This window comes from Diaporthe amygdali (genome assembly GCF_026229845.1).
Source record: "Diaporthe amygdali strain CAA958 chromosome Unknown NODE_16_length_960263_cov_65_539585, whole genome shotgun sequence".
In the NCBI taxonomy this organism is placed as follows: Eukaryota; Fungi; Ascomycota; class Sordariomycetes; order Diaporthales; family Diaporthaceae; genus Diaporthe; species Diaporthe amygdali.
The window spans coordinates 550,658-570,056 of NW_026517036.1; the positions used below are offsets into that span (position 1 = coordinate 550,658).

At 54.3% G+C, this 19,399-nt stretch overlaps 6 protein-coding genes across 6 annotated transcripts; 5 read left to right on the plus strand and 1 right to left on the minus strand.

Annotated features, from left to right (window-relative positions):
- Positions 1–1,785: 1,785 nt before the first annotated feature.
- Positions 1,786–2,985, plus strand: J7T55_007432 (uncharacterized protein; the record flags this gene model as incomplete). The annotated part of the gene is made up of 1 exon (XM_053144194.1): positions 1,786–2,985. One exon carries the CDS (start codon positions 1,786–1,788, stop codon positions 2,983–2,985), a length of 1,200 nt encoding a protein of 399 aa, XP_052993122.1.
- A 925-nt stretch (positions 2,986–3,910) lies between these two features.
- J7T55_007433 (Isochorismatase hydrolase) lies at positions 3,911–4,534 on the plus strand (the record flags this gene model as incomplete). Its single annotated transcript, XM_053144195.1, has 1 exon — positions 3,911–4,534. One exon carries the CDS (start codon positions 3,911–3,913, stop codon positions 4,532–4,534), a length of 624 nt encoding a protein of 207 aa, XP_052993123.1.
- Positions 4,535–5,928: 1,394 nt separating this feature from the next.
- J7T55_007434 (uncharacterized protein) lies at positions 5,929–7,614 on the plus strand (the record flags this gene model as incomplete). The annotated part of the gene is made up of 1 exon (XM_053144196.1): positions 5,929–7,614. One exon carries the CDS (start codon positions 5,929–5,931, stop codon positions 7,612–7,614), a length of 1,686 nt encoding a protein of 561 aa, XP_052993124.1.
- Positions 7,615–11,609: 3,995 nt separating this feature from the next.
- Positions 11,610–12,462, plus strand: J7T55_007435 (gpi anchored serine-rich protein; the record flags this gene model as incomplete). Its single annotated transcript, XM_053144197.1, has 2 exons — positions 11,610–12,268; positions 12,348–12,462. 2 exons carry the CDS (start codon positions 11,610–11,612, stop codon positions 12,460–12,462), a joined length of 774 nt encoding a protein of 257 aa, XP_052993125.1.
- A 2,772-nt stretch (positions 12,463–15,234) lies between these two features.
- J7T55_007436 (uncharacterized protein) lies at positions 15,235–16,495 on the plus strand (the record flags this gene model as incomplete). The annotated part of the gene is made up of 4 exons (XM_053144198.1): positions 15,235–15,562; positions 15,625–15,685; positions 15,763–16,197; positions 16,270–16,495. The coding sequence occupies 4 exons, from the start codon at positions 15,235–15,237 to the stop codon at positions 16,493–16,495; spliced, it is 1,050 nt and encodes a 349-aa protein (XP_052993126.1).
- A 786-nt stretch (positions 16,496–17,281) lies between these two features.
- J7T55_007437 (uncharacterized protein) lies at positions 17,282–18,173 on the minus strand (the record flags this gene model as incomplete). Its single annotated transcript, XM_053144199.1, has 2 exons — positions 17,282–18,034; positions 18,120–18,173. 2 exons carry the CDS (start codon positions 18,171–18,173, stop codon positions 17,282–17,284), a joined length of 807 nt encoding a protein of 268 aa, XP_052993127.1.
- Between the last annotated feature and the right edge of the window lie 1,226 nt (positions 18,174–19,399).

Sequence of the window (19,399 nt, forward strand, 5' to 3'; positions counted from 1 at the left end):
GAGATGAAGCAAAATGTCGAAATGCTTAGATCCTACACAGGCTCCGTTCATTTTGGCTGCTCCGGCGTAAATTTGCAACACTCTCCCGCTCTGAGGCCTTCAAAATGTCAAGCCCTGTGATGCAATCCTGCCTTTCTCCGATGTTGTTGAGGCGTTGTCCCCATCTAGAGAGTCACATTGTGTATTGTAACACCTGGTATGTTATGACCGGCCTGTCTGTTACGTTTGAGCAAAGCCAGCTGAACTACTAAAATGAGAGATTGATGCTAGCCTCAAGCATCTCAACTGACATTTAAGTAGAAATTGAACAGAACTCCTTGCTCTCACATCTGCTTTTGGAAAGATCATCCTTGCTTGTTGATCTTGGGTGAAAGGTGAGTGCATCTCAGCCACACGTGCCCACTAAATCCAAAACAATACAATTTACACGCAGACATTCAAACAGGGACACTCTAAACATCTACATCGAATAAGAAGTCCTTATAGACATTGCAACCGCCAGGGTCGTCCAATATAAACCAAGACCCACGTGGCTGCACTAGAGTGCGTTGGCCGCTCGCGACATCTGTGGAAACGTGAGGGCCTGCGAGCCGCAGATCACGCAGGACTACGGATCCTCTAGAGATCGGATCCCGCAGAATGCCCAAAAAGAATACTCACGAGACTTTCTTCTGCGTCCACTCAAGGTTCTGACGCACCTCGCCCGCATCCACCATGTCTTCGGCAAATCGGGCTGCGCCTGCTTCTGCAGATCTAGGAGCTCGCAATACTTCGCGCTTAGACTGCCAAAATTTGTCCCACGGTACTCCAAGGTCAGCCATACGTCTGCGTCCTTAGAACTCGTGATTTGAGCGGCCGCCGGAAAGCGATTAAACCGAGGGGTCCTTCTCGTATCCGTTCTACGCAAGGTGGTACGCTGACAAACACTGCTACACTGCACACTCCGCACGATATGCTGCGGATACGTCATGTGTAACATGTCTCACATCAGCATTTTTGATTCCTTTCCAAGAAATAAGGGAGACTCAGGCAGAGCAGCTGGTCGATGAGGACGAGGCCAAGATCGAAAAGGAGATGCCTAAGATGGAGCTTCCATGCCGAAAGGGCCAATATCTCCCACCATGATAGGCAACGCTACGGGTGAGCGCGACCTAAACTAGATACTCCGAACGGAGGTGGAGCAAACAGTAATGAGCGAGAAGCCGAGGCGCGAGCGGATAAGGACCTCGCGGGAGTGAAACGACGGCGGATAATGAACGTCGTCCCCGGGCGGATAGTTCGCAGTATGATCTCAACAATAGAACCCTGCCCTTTCCCTTACGGATCGAACCGTTCCTCGGAAATCGTCGAATTCGCCAGTTAGGGACCAGTCATTACACAGCGAGTCATTAGATAGGCAGAATGGAATACTCTAGCTTGTACACTATTGCTGCCCAGATACCCGGGCCAGCATTACCCTATCTCTGAAACTCTATCATTTGACCCACGCGATACTGCTTCGATCGAGGCTTGGCCGCTCACTCATCACCTCCAGATCTGCGATCACATGTACAATGACCTCCAATAATGGCCTTTCCGTGATACAATGACGCAGTGGTACATATAAGTGCTTACAATATTATATATTCTCAATGCTTCACAAGCCTGCGGAGTCTGTGATTTTCGAGTAATGTTTTTCTGAGGACGGCGGCTTCCTCTTCGGAGCCTATAACGTAGCTAGGGAATAAAGATCTTCTACGTCGACAAGTTTCAACTTCATACAGCAAAGTCCAGCGTTCTTACGAGATGGAGCTCGAACCAGCCATCCCCTCCTGGCTCCTCCAAGAAAGGACAGTTGCCGCCAAGAAATCCTCGGGGTTCAAGCCGCCGTACGATTTATACACATCGCGCTTCCCCAAATCAACCAAAGACATCGTCATGGCCATCATAGGAGTCCAGTACGCCAAGGCCGAGATGGACGACGGCCGCGCGCTCGCGACGATATCTTCGTACATCACCGCGGAAGCAGTACCCTCCGGGTCACGGCCCAGCTTCCACGAGGTCGCCGCCGTGACCGACAACCGCGGGTTCTACAACGTCGCCGTCCTCGCTTACTGGCCAAACAAAGGCGCGTACGGGGAATGGACCGCAGCGAGCGGCTTCGAGGCATGGTGGGCCGGGCTGGAGGCGGACGCCGAGCACGCGAACGGGTGGTTCCTCGAGATATTCTTCCCGACCGTGGATCGCTTCGAGACGCTCCACAACACGCCGTTGCCCGAGGGCGCGGCCAACATGCGCGAGGACCTCAGCGGGCCGATCCAGGAGCACGGCTACTGGGGGAGCATGCGGGACCGGCTGCCACTCTCGCAGACGGACTGGCTTGTGGGCGAGGCGGCTGCGGTGGAGAAGAGCAGTCTCTCGAACGGCAGCTCGGGTACTCATAAGAACAGCACGGGGCCGCCTCGGAGGGTACGCGTACCCGGAAAAAGAAACCTCGCCGTCATCCGTTCCGGGCAAGACTGGTCCGCTGCTCTGCCCGAGGAGCGCGCCCTGTACCTGGAGACGATGCACCCCGTCCTCACCAAGGGGATGGATTTCCTGCGGGACCACGGCGACGAGGTCGGGTGCTACAGCTGTCGTTTTATGGAGATCGTCGATCCATTGACCGATGAAAAGCCTGCGAGTACCGGCGGGACGGACCGCACGTTTGGCCTGGCCTACTTTGACGATCTGGCCTCGTTGGAACGCTGGAGCAGAGAGCACCCTACGCATCTGGCCATCTTCGGCGGCTTTGGCAAGTATGCAAAAAGCCTGGGGGAGAAGATGAGCCTGCGCGTGTTTCATGAGGTGCTGGTGCTGGAGCCCGAACAACAGCTGTTTGAGTATATTGACTGTCATGAAGGAACTGGCATGTTGGCCGCTCGAGGGTACCCTAGTCTGAATTTATTGTATGAAATAAGCCTGATCGTTCCACCTGATTTAGCAGACAAGTCCCAGAGGTTGTAAAGTCCGATGGCTACCAAATTATTGGACTTGAGTACTGTAAGGCTAGCTTGAATTAGTGGATAAGAGATCAGCATGGCGGAGGCCTGTCCCGGAAGACTTGAGTCTTTGCCTCATATTATAGCTGCTGGTACGAGCATGGTGAGCAGCCCGATGTGGTCAGCTAGAAAATTGGATAAAATTCAACTGATAGTGCTCACACTGTTTATAATTATAATTATATATCAATCGAAACTCGTTAGCGAAATGTCTGGATGTATGCTTTAGAATTTTCGTTAGCTAACGGCCGATTTAAGTAATTATACAAATGCATGCCACACAACTCACCAAATGCCGTTTGCTTGTCTAATTAGAGTCTTGGTAAAGATAAGAGGGCCTCACTTCATTCTAAATTGACAGATCTCAATTAGCCCAATTGCACGGATTCTTAGTCATATAATGTTTGACCCCTCTCTCTTCGGGCTAGTAAAGAATATAGATGTAGCACAGCTCCATTGGGATTGTTAAGGTAGCAAATGAATGAGCTGGGCTTGTAATAATGCAGGCATGAGCAAGGAGGAGAGGGAAATTTATGCTATCTTATAGGTCGTCTCGGACTTTGTCTCTGATCCAGGACGAAAATGATTTGTAGCATGCGTGAGCACTAGTGAAAAAGTTTAATAGATAGATGATCTCTGGGTTGAATGCAGAACAAGACTATGTAATCGGCAGCTTAGATATTACCCAGGTATCTAATAGTGCATACAATGGGTTCTTCTTCAACCATTTAAGACCTTTTAAGATCGAAATCAAGCAGGAATTAGTTTTCATATTGCATTCAAGATAAGAATCTCACTAAGAAACAAGGTACCTTCTCTATTTCGACTACGCCTCTTGCTCAGAACATCATCTTTGGCCTCCATAATCTTCGCAAAGAAGAGATTCCAGGATGACCGAAGTACTCAAATCCCACCCGGCGCTCCTTATCATTGACATGCAAAACGGGTTCTGTCACCAAGAGGGTTGCTTCGGCAAGCTCGGGATGCCCGTCTCCAACCACCTCGCCATCGTCGCAACCATCAACAAGCTCCGCGCGGCAAGCCACGCCGCCAAGATCCCCATCATCTTCACCCGCCTTTGCTACAATGAAGACTACTCAGACGCCGGCGTGCAGATGGAAGAACTGCCTCAGATCAAGGAACTGCGGGGTTTCATCCGGGGTACCTGGGATGCGGACGTTCTTAACGAGCTCGCCCCGGATACGACTCGAGGCGAAATCGTAATCAACAAGACGCGCAATTCTGCCTTTTTCAACACGGATCTCGAAGATCTGTTACGTAGTCGCGGTGTCAACCAGCTCTTGTGCACGGGTGTCGGCAGTAACGTCTGCGTCGAATCGACAGTGCGGGACGGCGTGGCGCGGGACTATTACTGCAAGACACTCAGCGATGCTACGGCCACTCTGACAATGGAGGACCATAATGCTTGTATGAAGACTCTGGTATGGTTTGGGGGGGTTGCCTCGGCAGATGACGTTCTTTGGGCTCTGAACCAGAGGCAAGAGAACGCGTGAATCAGGTGTAGTCCCTACAGTCCAAGTTTTAGCAAGATAAAGTCCCTACCATTTGTTGCTAAACGGCTGCGAATCAACTCCTTTTTGTCTTCCATCACCACAGCAGGCACGTCCCATTCAACGGACGCGCCACATTGACGCATCCCGCAGACTACGTGGAGAAATTCTTACTTGGTGTGATACGGCTTCGGCCGCAAAGCCCGCCGCATCATGTACAGCTGCGAGAGCCAAGCGCGTGTCGTTACCCCGGACAACCTTGAGAGGCTTCTTAGCCTTTATAGCATTGACTTTGCCGGTTTTAATACCGTTAAGTTACAGTTGTTCAAGTCAAAATGCCAAGCGTTGGGTGCGGTAGATATCGTGTACGAAATTGTGCAATTGGCCTACGAACGGATGTTGTTAGATATTGTAAATAGAACAAATGATTTACTAAACATGCGTTAGTGTGGTACAGCTCAAATGGGGAAATGAGTATTGACTCTTACCAACAGGCCCTTTAGAATGCTCATATCCGTGTCATCAGTTGTGTTCTATTTGAATGCAACAGACCTAACTCAGCCTCTGCGATAAGGCTTCTATATGCTTCGAACCATTCTGTTCATATTATAGTCCCAAATTCTATAACAGCGAGCCCCAAAGTCTTGGTCACTATTTTCAGGATTCTGCCTAGTAACAGCATGCTGCAACTCGTACATTTCGCTAACGACCCAGCTGCTTTCAACCAGTGCCTAGCGCAATTGTATCTTTTATCTTTAACTTTGAAGTTTATTGATTTTCACAAATTTCCCTTTGAACCGACTTGAGCAGAGCACGAGGAGTGGAGGAGGGAAAATGGGCGCCCGGATACGGGAGCAGACTCGGCAGAGCAAAACTACTCGGGCTGCGCTGCGCTAGCCTTGAATCAATTCTTCGTTCTTTCTTCTTCCTCCTTTCCTTCATTTTTATTAATTTTGGCTACATGCACGCGCACGGAGACCGATGCGATAATAACGCAAACAGCCGAGCCGCAGAGCCGCGCGTAACTAAACATGTAATTGTTTTACAGCCTTGGAAGATTGAAGTGTCGCGTGCTATTTGGAAACAGAATATTCAGTAGTCCAGTGCTCGCAGGGGATTGTGTCTTTCATCGTTCTATCGCTGCTTATGGAGATAAACGCCAGTAGTAGTGCAAAAAGAGTTGCAACTTGCCTGGCACGTATTCCACTGACCCCGAGATCCTCCAAAAGTGCTATTCCAGACTCGGATGGTCGCAGCAGGATGCTGACCGATAGGATTCTTAGCTCGCTGCAGCTGGGGGGCACAGGCTCAATCAAAACACCACGCGTGCTTCTGAATACCACAGAGAGAGCTCTCTGCTTCTCCCTTCTCCCTACAGGTAACCCATGACCCTAAACATGGCGTACAGTGAAGGCATCACTGCGTCCACCGTGGCACTAGGTGCCATTGCCGCCGCCGCCATCTACCTCACCACCAAGGTGTTATACCGCCTGTACCTACACCCGCTGTCCCGCTTCCCGGGCCCCAGGCTCGCGGCCGTAACCTACCTGTACGGCGCGTACTACGACGTGATCGAGGACGCGCAGTTCGTGTTCAAGCTGGGCGCGCTGCACGACATCTACGGCCCCGTGGTGCGCATCAGCCCTGGCGAGGTCCACGTGCGCGACTCCGGCTTCTTTGAGACCCTGCACCCGGGCCCCGGCGGCAAGAAGACGCATCGCGACAAGTGGCACCGGGCGAACCGTGCTAATGGCGCGCCGGGCTCGCTCGCTTCTGCGGGCCCCCATGCCCTCCACCGCGCCCGCAGGGCCGCCGTCAATCCGTACTTCTCGCGGGCGGCGATCGCGCAGCTCGAGGCTGAGTCTATCCGTGCCAAGGTGGGGCTGTTGTGCGAGCGGCTGCAGGAGCACGTGTCCTCGTCGTCCACTGCGGCTGGGGCTGGGGCCGCGGGAGGGGAGGACGAGGTGGTGGACGTGGGCGCGGCCATGACGGCGCTGACGCTGGACGTCATCACCGAGTACTGCTACGGCGATTGCTACGACTGCCTAAGGGATCCGGCCTTCGCACCGCAATGGAAGCGGGCAATGCAGGGTGTGTTCGAGTCCACCAACGTCACCAAGCACTTCATCTGGCTGCTGCGGCTGGTCAACAGCCTCCCCGCCTGGCTGGCCGTCAGGATGAATCCGGACATAGCTGTCTTTGTGCAGTGCAAGTCCCGCCTAAGCGCCCAGGCCAGGGTCTTTCACGCCGAGCAGCAGCAGCAGCAGGCCGGTCTGGATAAGGACAGGAAAGAGGGGGAGAAAGAGGTGGAGGAGAAGGAGAATCAGCCCCGGGCCAAGACCATCTTCCACGGCATCATGCAGGCCAACCTTCCGCCCGCGGAGAAGAGAATCGACCGCCTGGCGGACGAGGCGTTCGTGCTGCTTGTCGCCGGCGCCGAGACCACCGCGCGCACGCTGTGCGTCATCCTCTGCCACCTGCTGTCCAGCCCGTCGGTGCTCACCAGGTTGAGGGCGGAGCTGGACCCCATCATGAAGGAGTCGGCGGGCGGTGGGTGGCAGCGGCAACCCCAGCTCCCACCAAGCCGCGTCCTGGAGGAGCTCCCGCTGCTGAGGGCGGTGGTGCAGGAGGGCACGAGGCTCGCGGAGCCGGTGACCAACAGACAGATCCTAGTGGCACCGGAGGACGACCTCGTCTGCGGCGGCGGAGGCGGGGATATCGTGATCCCGCGCGGCACCCCCGTGTCGCAGACCTTCCGCGACGTCCTGCTGGACCCGGAGATCTTCCCGGAGCCGCGGGAGTTCGACCCGGACCGCTTCGCGAGGGCGGCGAACGAACATCCACCACGCCGGCTTGACAGGTACCTGGTGAGCTTCTCGCGGGGTGGCCGGTCGTGCGCGGGCATAAACTTGGCGAACGCAGAGCTTTACCTGACGGTGGCGGCGCTGGTCAGCAGGTTCGACATGGAGCTGTTTGACTTTGACCGGGCGAGGGACCTGGACGTGGTGAGGGATAAGTTTATTGGCCTGCCTTCCCAAGAGGCAAGGTCTATCCGGTTCAGGTTTCGGCCAAGGGCCTCTTAGGCCGGAGTGTACACCTCGGCGAATGTGAACTCTACTCGTGCCAGGTCATCGCATTTGCTTGCTCCGGTGCTGTGACGAAGACCCCGTAAGACCTGAGCGTCGCACTCTCGGATATTGACGCATTGCCATATTCATCCTTCTCAACCGTGAATGACTGAACATCTTGTCCTGGTCGAGCGCGGACCGAGTCAGACGCCTTTTGATCGGGCGCCTCTCGGGAACCTCTCTCCCAGCCACTTGCTCCAGAACAAGACGCGCAAGTCTCCCGCCTACATTATCAAACAAAACATCTAGGCTCACTGACTGGCCGTGTGGATCAAACATTGGCACGATGCACGAGCTTTGAGGCCGGATGCTTCACGGCCGTCAAGCTTGACCAGTGGGAGCAGAAAGCTCATGCGGCCGCGCAGGCCCGTAGCGACGTGCTCGCATCGGTACGGATAGGACTAGATAGGTGGATCTTGGGCGGGCTAGTATATAGACCGGGGTAAGATCCAGGAGATAGTTGCTCGGAGAGTCCAGCCAGTGCTTGACAAGATCAATCACAAGGCGGAGCTTGAGACGTAGAAAATCAAAGCTTTTAGGGGGGGGGGCGGAAGAAGCTGGCTCGTGTGGGACTGAGAGAGCAAAGAATGCTGAGGTCAAGGAGACTTACCGCACAACGAAAGATAACTGACAGCGCCTGGCTATTTTACCGATGTTAGCCTCGCCAAAAGCATGTGTCGTACCAAAAGCTGCACATATCTTGGGCCCTCTTTTCGGATTGTTGATTTGCTGTGCAAGGCTGGACGAACAAAGACGGCACACACACGAACCGCCGTGCTGTTGGCGGAGCTACAACCCTCGGGGAAATCAGATACGATGAATCAACAGAAGACGATTTGCAGAAACCCCCGAAGAGCTTTGCCATACTACAAATGCACAGCACTACTGGCTCTTGGTGGGCAGAAGCGGTCAAGTCTCCTTTATTCCTAGCTTTTGTTGTACATTCCAGTTCGTAGGCAAAGCCGTCTGCAAGATCTACCTCGCTTGAGGAAAGGGGGCTGCACTAGGCGTGGAGGCTCTCAAAGGTGATGATGCCAAGCCATAGTAAATAAGAACGGATCCACCGCACTCTGATCAGTAACCGCGAAGGCCGTTGTACGGCTCTATAGGACTCGCCGCGATCTGCAGAATGGGGGGAAGACCGGATTGTCGGCTGCCCGGCGCTCGCGAACCGTTGGATGTTGGCAGAGAAGCAGCCCAGAAGGAGCAGGCTGGGCTGGGCTTTGAGACCCAGGAAGTGTACTTCGCAGACAGCACAACGTCAAAAGCCCATGCATGGCTTCCTCCCGGCTCCCTCCACCTATTTCTGGAGTCGGGCTGCACAGTCCTCGTGTGGCACCCAGCTCCTTTGGGCACGTGTGGGCACTAGCGACATCATTGCTGGATGCAGGCTGACTTCAATAGAGAAGGCGAAAGTGACGATCGGGATGGATTTGGAAGGGAGCACTTTGATGAGGAGCTGTTGGATCTGGGTCGGAACAAATTTGCGAGATTACCTTGATGAAAGGCTTGAACGTGTTGGGCGAGACAGTACGGGCAGTCTGACAGTCCATGATGTCGGATGGATCATGGCACCGCCAGATGGGTCTGTCGCACTGTGAGGAGATGCTAAGGGTCGTTTTTGGTGCTATCTATGTGTGTTGATGGGGCAGATCATCGGTTTTCCAAGGTTGTTGGATGCAAATCAGTGGCTCTATGTTTCGAGTTGCTGGAGACTACCACCCAATTTCGACAGGGGACAGTTAATGTACCACAGTACTGTACTGAGCAGTTAAGAGGCGTTTGAATCCGAGGAGGTTGACAGACGGGACTGTCAACCAAAGTCTGCACCTGGCGTAGGTACTTTTGAACAAGGTGATGTTGGCTGACATTCGTATTTCTCTAATTGTTATTGCTATTACCGTCGTCATTGCCAGTTGGCAGCCGCAGTTGCCAACTCCTTTCTTTGGAGGGCAGGTCCATCTCCACCTGTGCTCACCCACTCCTGCCACATTGCCGGGAAAGGAAGGGAGGCAGGCACGCAGGGCAGGCGTACCTGCATTAGCGTACAGGGACAATGGGGTCGGAGAAAGCAAAAGACAATTCTGGGAATATTGGTTTTTTGGCCTCCAACTGCTGTCCTCCTGCTTCCTGCTGGTGAGAGGCCCAGCAACAGCAATTTACCAGCTGTGCGATCCTCATTTGTCGGCTGTTAAATTTCAATGTATTCTCGACCATCGTCTGAGCCTGATCCGTTTCCATCCATCCGCCGCTGCGCCGTTGCCGTCGTGCAATCACAGGTCATATGGGTGATTGCAGCACAGTAAGCTTACCTACAAAATTGCCTGCCTACCAGAGCCCAGCGCGTTGTGGCTTTGTGCTATCGAAACCTCGTCGGTCAATGACAGTTGAGTTCTGTTTTGCCATTACGTTTCGTTTCAAAAGCGGGCCTGGCACCCTTCGAGCATGGTCCAGGATCTCGCGGCTTTAAAGATCTTCCTTGGGTGGCACTGACAATCCCAAATATCACCTAGCGACAAGGTTATTTCTACCGCGCACAGGGGTCCCAGATGTTAGGACTCATGACTTGACTCCCAGTCTGTACACAGTACAGCACTCTTTCCAGTGGATAATCTCTTGTAGGATCACCTTCTATGGGCTACAGGATAATCTGCTGACTAGAAATCCCCTGCGGGATGAGCTCCGAATGCTGCTTGTGCCTTGTAGGAAGACCTCATTTCTACATGCTCTCGAGTACCTGACCGACCTTTGGGATAACTACAGGCTGCAATGTACCACAAGCAAGCAGGGTCCGGAACGGGTCCCTGGTCAATCCCAATCTGGTATGGCTGGGTGGACGTTGAAATCCGGGGCACACACCCAAGCAAACACTTCCTTCGACGACTTCGCCCCCGGCTGTCGGCGGGGTCAGTCCTAGAGTGAGGGATATTGGTCTCTGCTCGACGCATTGTCGTGGGCAATAAGGCGAGGCTCGCAATCTCAAAGTCGACTTCTGCTATCAATGCCGACCCGCTTCCATCGAATGAGCAATATGTTCATGTGATTGGCCATGTAACGCCGGCACCATCAACAGATGAGCCCATCCAACATGTCCTTGATGAGTTGCTGTGTCCAAAAGCCCAGGTGATAGATGGCGCGCGGTTGTATGGAAAAGAATGCCGATCATGAGCACCTCTCCAGTACTCGCCACTGCGCTCATAGTTCTCGCCAACGAATCAATACCAGACAGTAACAAAGAAGATTCGCCTTTAAGCGCCTGTCAGATGCAATAGCATCGCAATGAGCGTCCATCAGGGCACAAGACTGAACCCAAGTCCAAGATGGATGGTCACGCTAACTCCACAATATGCAACCTTACCCGCCACTCTGAGCGCCTCTGACCACTCATCCGGCTAGCCTCGAGATCATATCGTCGATCAGCCCTCTTCTGCGGCTGCGACCCAAGACAACGCAGCACCGACGAGATGGCACTTATTGCGCAGATAGGTGGTTCTGACTCCTGCCAGAGCATAGGCTCTCTGTCACTGTGGATATGTTTGCAGGCCTGGTGGAGGACCATCCCTGGTGATGTAAATGATTCTTCCTGAACCTCTCCTCCACCATGGCCCCTGGATTAGCGTACAGCCCCTGCACCACCCATGCTCAGTGCAATTTCCCACAGATCCCACACCCTCACCCTGCCGGAGGAAACCCGCGGGGTCTGCTGTATCGGCGCCCATGAGCCTATTTAACAAGTCTGCCCTCTTTTCGAAACCTTGACAGACTCTCCTCTCCTTCAGCCTACCAAGCCGCTCCACGATATTCATCTCTAAGAGCCTTTGACTCAACTTGACTTCGGTCGTCCATTCTTTCACAACAAACGCATCTACAAGCCCAGAGCTTCAGTCCGATCTTTAAATCAACCGTTCGAATTTCGAAACGAAATATTAAAATCCCCCAAAACAGTCAAAATGAAGTCTGCTATCTTCGCTGGTCTCCTGGCTACGGCCATCGCCACTGAGGTCCAATCCACCGTCTACCAGACGGAGGAGGTCACCATCACCTCGTGCGCCCCCACCGTCACGGACTGCCCTGCCCGCTCCACCGAGGTGTCCTCCACGGTCCACTCCTACACCCAGAGCACCGTCTACAGCACCGAGTACGAGACCATCACCAGCTGCGCTCCCGAGGTCACCAACTGCCCTGCCCGCTCCACCGTTGTGTCCTCGTCGAGCTACATCGTCAGCTCCACCCTGGTTTCCGTCCCCCCGGAGGCCACCTCGACCTCCGTGTCGCCGGTCGCCTCTTCTCCTCCTGGCGCCCAGCCTCCCCAGGGCACTGGTGTCCCTCCTCCGGCCTCCTCCGGCCTCGTTCCCGGCCCCTCCGGCACTGCTGGTGGCGTTCCTCCTACCTTCGTCTCCTCCAGCTCCCCTCTGACCACCGGTAACCCCGGTGCCCCCGGCGGTGGTGCCAGCGTCTGCGCCCCCACCTACTCCGTCAAGACCATCTCCACGACCACCGTCATCCCGACCGTGATCTACGAGACCGTCAACGTGCCTTGCGCCACCGGTGGCTCCCCTGCTCCTTCTTCCGGATTCGGCGTCCCTCCCCCATCCGGTGGTAACGGAACGTAAGTCGACAGCCCCCTCTGCCCTTCGGGGCCATAACTTGAGACTGAGAGAACCATTTGTACTGACTCTATCATCCAGCGTCACTGGCTCCACCCCTACCCCCACCGCCGTCGTCACTGCTGGCGCTGGCCGTACCTTCGGCGTCTCCGCCGCCCTGGCTGGTGTCGCCGGTCTCGTCGCCCTCCTGGCCTAAGTCAGTCCCGTCCAGATATAATGGCATCGGCATTTCTCATGGCTCGGGGGGCTTGGGTGGCCACGTCACGACGGGCTGTTCAGCATCTGTGGTGGACATGTTGCCGCGATGTGTACCTATGTTATCATTCTTGAAACGTACTGAGCCACCCTGGAAGAACCCATCCATGGGGAGATCCGGAGCTCTTGCTTGATACAAACAAACAGATTCTTCTATTTTTGATACCAAACCTTAATCTTCTTCGCCTGTACATAATTCAACGACGTTATGAACGTGCGTGTGCCCCAATGGAACGAGTGCCGTCCGCTGTCTTAATCCCCGCGTGATGTCCATGTATTGTGAGTCGTTAGGTGGTAGACCGCTCTTCAGCAACAGAGATCGTCCTTGGGCAGCGCGTGGTGTCTCATTTCCCAGACGATCAGTTGACGTCGAGCGCCAACGAGTCGGCCCTTGTGGCGGCAGGGCAGCACCCTGGTGTGCCGCCCTATTACCCAGGGCGGGAAATTAAGGAAAGACGGGATGGCAGATCGGCGGGCGGCGCCATTGGGTGAGAACAACTCACCTCACGGCCTACCCCGGCCTCTTTAGCTGTTTCATCTTTCCAACTTTAAAAGCAGGCAACCTTAGGGCTTGTTCGTTTCGGTCGCTGGGACATGCTTGTTCTTAGTGTGCCTTTTTATTTTTCCACTTTCTTTTTGTGCGGGCTGAGTGACTGACCCACTTGCCGGTGAAACGGTGACGAAGGACTGCTATTCATATTGCCGTTATATTTTGGCGAGAGTATCGAAGATCTTGTCATGAGTCGGGGCATCTCCCCCTCTGTAGTGCTCAGGCCTCCTGCTCAACCGGAAGTTTTGGGCGGGAGGGACCGTAGGGCGAGGTTCCAATCACGGGCCCGTGCAAGTGCACGAACGCCCACCGGCATCCCTATGACGTGCTGGCATCGAGGCACGACAGTGGTCGGCATTCTGGGTCGGGGTTGGTGTCCGGACCATCGTTCGAGGTTCCACCGTCTCGTCTCCGGGGATCGATCTGGAGGCGTGCGGGTACGACGCGTGTGATGCGGTCCTCCGTGCCACGGCGACGAGAACTCCTGTGTCTCGTCAGCCCAGCCTGTGCACCTGACCCCGTGGGCAGTGTAAGTTCTGCGTCGTGGTGGTGAGGAGATAGGGCATGGGTGCCAGCCGGTTCTGTTCCGCTGGCGAGGTGAGCAAGTGCTGCCTCTGGATGAACAGGTGGAGGTGGGGTCTCTGTGTGCGGCATTGACAAGTTCAATTACCTGACACCTCTCCCGAGCGCTCTTGGGTCGGCTCGGAGCTTGGACGCCGTGCTCGTTTGGTGAGAGGCGCCGGGGCATACTGCTCACTCGGGCATGTGCTATTTCCTGGGCGATGCGGGTGGTCAAGTGGCCACAGTGGTGGAGAAGCTTTGGTAAGGAGATGGGGGATGTACGAGATCCCAGCAGGGCGCGGCTCCCTCGACTGCGTCTGGTCTTGGACGGTGCTCACATCACACCGTGTCGTCTTTGATACATAGGCTCAATGTGTAGCCTTGTGTGGCGTATGGGCGTATCACGCAGGACAAGGCTACGCCATTGCGCTTCTGTATTTGCCTACTTCGATCACCGTCTTGTTCTCGTCATTCCGTGCACACATAGCTCCAAATCTCGTTCCATGGAGACACGCTTCCCTCGCACGGCTTCAGCATCTCGTCTGACGTGGGAAAGAACATACTCGTGTGATGCGACAAGAAATGCCTGCAGATCTGGTAGGCGCCCGCACCCACGATGGCACAACAGCTTGCCCGTCTCCCCTTGCGCCAGGAGTCCCTATTCACGGCAATGATGGTGCTGCTGCCCTAGCACTTGTGCATAAACTGTGTTGAAATGCTGGATTAGAGTATCTGGTGGCGTTTCATAGCTGTCTATAAGCAAAAACATATTCCGTGCTTTTGGGCACAATATGGTCAGTATGCTGTATGGACGAGGAAACCTCGAAGCGATGCATCCTATCAACCTACATGATGGGGATGGTGTTGAAAGCGTGTCAAATCATTGGCCGGCCGCGTGTATGTCTCATCACCGCACCGTCCTCAACAGACACAGAGTTGTGCCTGTGCAACGGAATTCGAACTCAGCCGTGAGGTCGACACAGGGCAGGTGCGTATCTACCTAGGAATGGGCCACAACATCATGACGACCACGAATTCCTATTCTGGCAGGACTGACTGAGGGAAGTGCCTCCTCTCTCGACCCACGGTAAAACTGCCCGTCCTGCTTTGGATCCTTTTCTTGTTTACTTGCCTGCTCCCTGGTTACTTTCGCCAGTCTGTTCGGCACACACTCACATATCTCAGCTTATGGTCAAATTACTCAACAGACTCACATTGTACCAGCAGATTTCTCATCGAAGCATTTCGTATTTGACTCCATTACCGCAACGGACGATCAATTCCTGCGCCGTCTCTGTGCCAATCTCCAGACCTGTCACAAGAGGCATCGTGCAATAATTTGGACGCGATCAAGGCTCGCGCGGTCCCGGCCCACGCAGACACGGTCCACGCCGTCACAGTCTTAAGAGCAGCCCGGCGAAACCTGGACGCTAAATCTCTCCAACGGGAAAACGACTAAACAACTGTACATGATAGCCTATTAAACATCCATTCAGTCTTGGTGGCTTTCAGCGTCCAAAACAGTCTCCGACAATTCAATCTCTCGCCCCCCTAGCCGAGCGAAACCGTGTCTGACAGTGACGCGACCAGCTGACGAAAATCATGGATGGTTTGGATAATCACACAATGCAGAGACCGCCCTGCAGGGCCCCTTGCATTCCCTTCGGTCCTGACGCAAATTGTACCCTCGAAATCTGCGGTCCTGATTTCAGCGTCTATGGCTACATCCCCGGGCTGAGCTCCAATGCCATCTTCCTAGCCATCTTCGCGGTAGCCATGCTCGCCCATGTCATCATTGGCCTGATATGGAAGCAGTGGTGGTTCATGTGTTGTATGGTCGCCGGCTGTGTCGACGAGATTTTAGGCTATGCCGGGCGTGTGTGGATGAACCAAGATCTCTGGAACTTCAAGGCCTTCATGATCCAAGTCGGTGAGTGAATACTCACCCTGTGTACCTGTGTTAACTGTGTCGCTTACATGTGTATTTGAAAGTCTGTGTCACAACTGCTCCGGTTTTCTTCTGTGCTGCCATCTACGTCCTGCTGGCTAAAACGTATGTGACACCCTCCGATTGATTATGCGCGTGAGACTACTCTGGCAGTATGGACTGACAAGCAATGTCGGTGATAGAATCCTAGCTTTCGGGCCCTCCTTCTCACGATTCAATCCCGCTCTGTTCTACTGGATCTTCATCCCATGTGATGTTGTTTCTCTGGTGCTTCAAGCCGCCGGCGGTGCCCTGTCGTCAACGTCGTCGGGCAAGAACCAGGCAGGCATCAATCTCGCCCTCGCAGGTCTCGCGCTGCAGGTCATCTTTCTCGTCATCTTCTGCGGCCTGTACGCCGACTACCTCTGGCGGTATTTCAAATCAGAGGAGTTCCTGGCCCGCGCCCACACGCAGAAGTCGTTTGCACGGCGGCTGAAGCTGTTCTACGCCTCAGAAGCATTGGCCGTTGCTATGATCTTGATGAGATGTGCCTTTAGGGTCCATGAGCTGAAGGATGGGTACACGCAGTCGAACCAAATGCTCCGTCATGAGGAACTGTTCATTGGTCTTGAGGGCGTGTAAGTCACGGAAGCATTGCTTTTCTGGGTTCCAATCTATATGGTGCTCTGCTGACGTTGTCACTGACCCAGTCCCATCGTTCTCGCCGCCTTCTTTCTAGCCGTTGGCCACCCCGGTCTGATTTTTGGCGATGGCACCCGGCGCAGGTCTCCATTGGCGTCGCCTAAGCAGTTTGATGCAGAAGGCAACAAAGAAAAGGCAGCCGAGACGCCAGCCGAAGCCCCGGCTAAGGAGCCGGCTGAAGAGGCGGTTGAAGAGGTGGCCGAAGGGGCACACGAGGAGTCTGTTTCAACTTGAGAGTTCAAGTCTCGATTGTACGGATAAGTACACTTGAGCTGTCACCTTGTAACGTGCCGGCTTCTGTGTGTTATTGATGTACTCGTACTGTTTTTCTGATGGGAATTTGGGTAGACTCGGTGTCGACGCCTCGAGGGCTGGTCTCCGAGGAGCATAGAGGTAGATTGTCATGAGGAGGCGAACAGTAGGATGCGCCTCTCAAATAGCAGGCGTTAAAAGACATGTTTCATTCTCTCGACCACAGTCAATTGAACAGCACTAGGTAAGTATTGATAGAACAGACATTCGCACAACCTTAGCGAAAACACCAAAAAGAGAGAGCTGGTTGAGGAGCACCCTCTTCACGCCCTGCCACCCCGCCAAGGTGCTACAGCGCGTCCCTCCTTTCGGTACTTCCTGTTTGCAGGAGCTTCGGGATATTTGTTGCAGTGCTTTGTTTTATCCACCTGCCTGTGTGTTTATTGACGTTGCGGTGGGCACTGTATCTGAACCCATGGCTTTCACTTAATTCTTTCCCACATACCTGTGTGTTTATTGGCTTTCGAAGTGGGTGATGTGTGTCTGGACTTAAAGGACTTTCGAGTTGCTCGTCTTGCTGACCATGCCAGATTGCCGTATCAGTTGTGAAAAGGCACATTCGACGAGCTTATGAGTGCTAGAACGTTGGGATGAAAGGTGAATTAGCTTGCGTTTTGAATCGAAAGGGGTGGCTTCTTTCGCCGTGGGTCTGTTGACTACGAGATTGCTCTTAATTGTACACAATGTAGGTAGTGTCCTTCTTTACTTCTATAAGTACACCACTCCAACCGTCGAAATTTCCTTCGACCATCTGTCCTCGCTGTCCTCACATGACTCCTCATCCGTCGCCAGGATCTCGTGCCTCAGCCCCGAGCCTCCGTGGTAGAAGTCCTCGGGACCCAAGCCGTGAACCGGCAGCGAATGGCTGGACCGGATAAACAGCCACCTGTTTATTGGACTCGACCACGGCTCCGGGTAAACGGGATATGGCGGGTCTTGTTCCATGAACGGCTTCCCCGGTGCTGGCTCCCGCCCTTCGTCGACGCCGTCGTCAAGCTCCTCGTGGAACTTGAACGTGGTGGCCAAGGTCGGGATCGGAAGGGAGGCGTCTGCCTCTGGCGCGTCTTCCTCAGCGTCTGAGCTGTCTGTAGAATGGGAGCTGCTAGAGGGGCAGGACGCCCATGACTCCTCGCTCGACGTCTGGGATTCCCCTTCTGGGTCCTCGAAGGCTGATACCCGCAGCTCTGGGCTGGAGTCCTTGTCCACGTCACTGGCCGCCTCAACGACCTCGCTCTCACCCTTGGTGAATGAATTAATGTCGAGGGACAGTTCTTCGAGTTCGGCGACCGCGAGGGCTACCTGCTGATCCAACGAGAGCGGCTCGACTGGTCCATCCATCTCCTCGGGCTGATCGTGTCTCTCTGCTTTTTGTTGCTGAATGTCTTGGGCTTTTGCGGAATCAGGGCAGCCTTCCTGGTCTGAGACACCACAGAATGCGCTATCTCCGCGTTCCATTCGTTGCTGCTGAATGTTCAGCCTAGCCCGGCGTCTTGACGAGGTAAACCTCGTCCACCGTCTGAGCATTATAGCAGAAAATGCTTCTCACCTTGTTTGAAAGGGTCTTGAGTTTGCCGATGTTGAGTTTCGGGGGATTTGCCATCGTGAGTCTTCAGATATTTAGAACCAAAATATTCAGCAATTCGAGCCCAACCAGTCGAAGCTTCTGTAAATGTAGAGCAGCACTTGCTGATTGGCAGTCATATCAGACAACGGATGACACACGCATATCGATCACATAATCCCGTCAATCGAAATGACTGCATTCTTACCACCTCCAGGGATTGCGTGTGTTGCCTAGTCACTCGACTCGGCGTTTCAATGCCACTCTGGGCAGAAGGGCGAGGCAAGCGTCCATCACCGGTGACACAACGCCTGGGGCGCGGGCTGGCGCAACGTTGCTGCGTGGGATTGAGGAAGAGACACTGGGCGCATTGCCTCAAACAGCCCGACGTAGGTCCCGTGCCGTCCAACATCTCAGGAGACCCCGTCTCATAGGCAGCCTCGTCCGAACGAGCCTGCCAAAACTGCCCACCCGGGCCTTCTTTTCAGGCCAGAGCTCCACCTGAGGGCCGAAAACCAAGACCCTGACCCAGGTGGGCGACAAGGCATCAGGGCCCGAATCGACGGCCCCTGACCGCTCGGCCCGGGCCCCCCACTCCAAGGCAGAGAGACAGAGTCTCTGCTTTTTCTTTACCCTTCCAAATATGGCTCCGTATCTCGAGTCTCAGATCTCTCTGGCTGCCGTCAGACGGCAATACCGTCTCATAATCAAGAATCGAGACACGGTGATCACTGCTGGTTATTGTGGCGCTGACGCGGGTTTCAGTCCTGCTTAGACGAGCACGTCAGCATCGACCTGTCCAGAGAGAGCCATCTGGTGGACGATCATTTGGGAAGCCGCAGGGCAACTGTTGGATGGGGGGAGAGAGAGGAAGAAAGAGGTGTGTGGCAGCGTTGGCGCACATTGATACTGAGCTGGATTAGTTAGTCATCGGAGGTTTTCGACCGCCCATGGGCGGCAGACACAAACAATGGAGCTTCTAGTACAAGACGGAAGGGAAATTCGCAAGGTAACTCAAGAATTTGCTCGGGTATAGACATACAGAATTATTATTCAATATGCGCTGGGCAAAGCCCAGGCATTCTCGCCCGTTGGCATTATTCTAAGGACAACGGCCGGTCTGCTCGCGGAATACATCCCCGTAAGAGGCTTCCGCACGTCATCACCCTATTCGCAACGCATACAGCTCGTTCATACGTAAGACGTCGAAGTGAACTCTGTTGGTTTGCTCTAAGCTGTCCAGCTATTAGAAGAATGCCATCCGG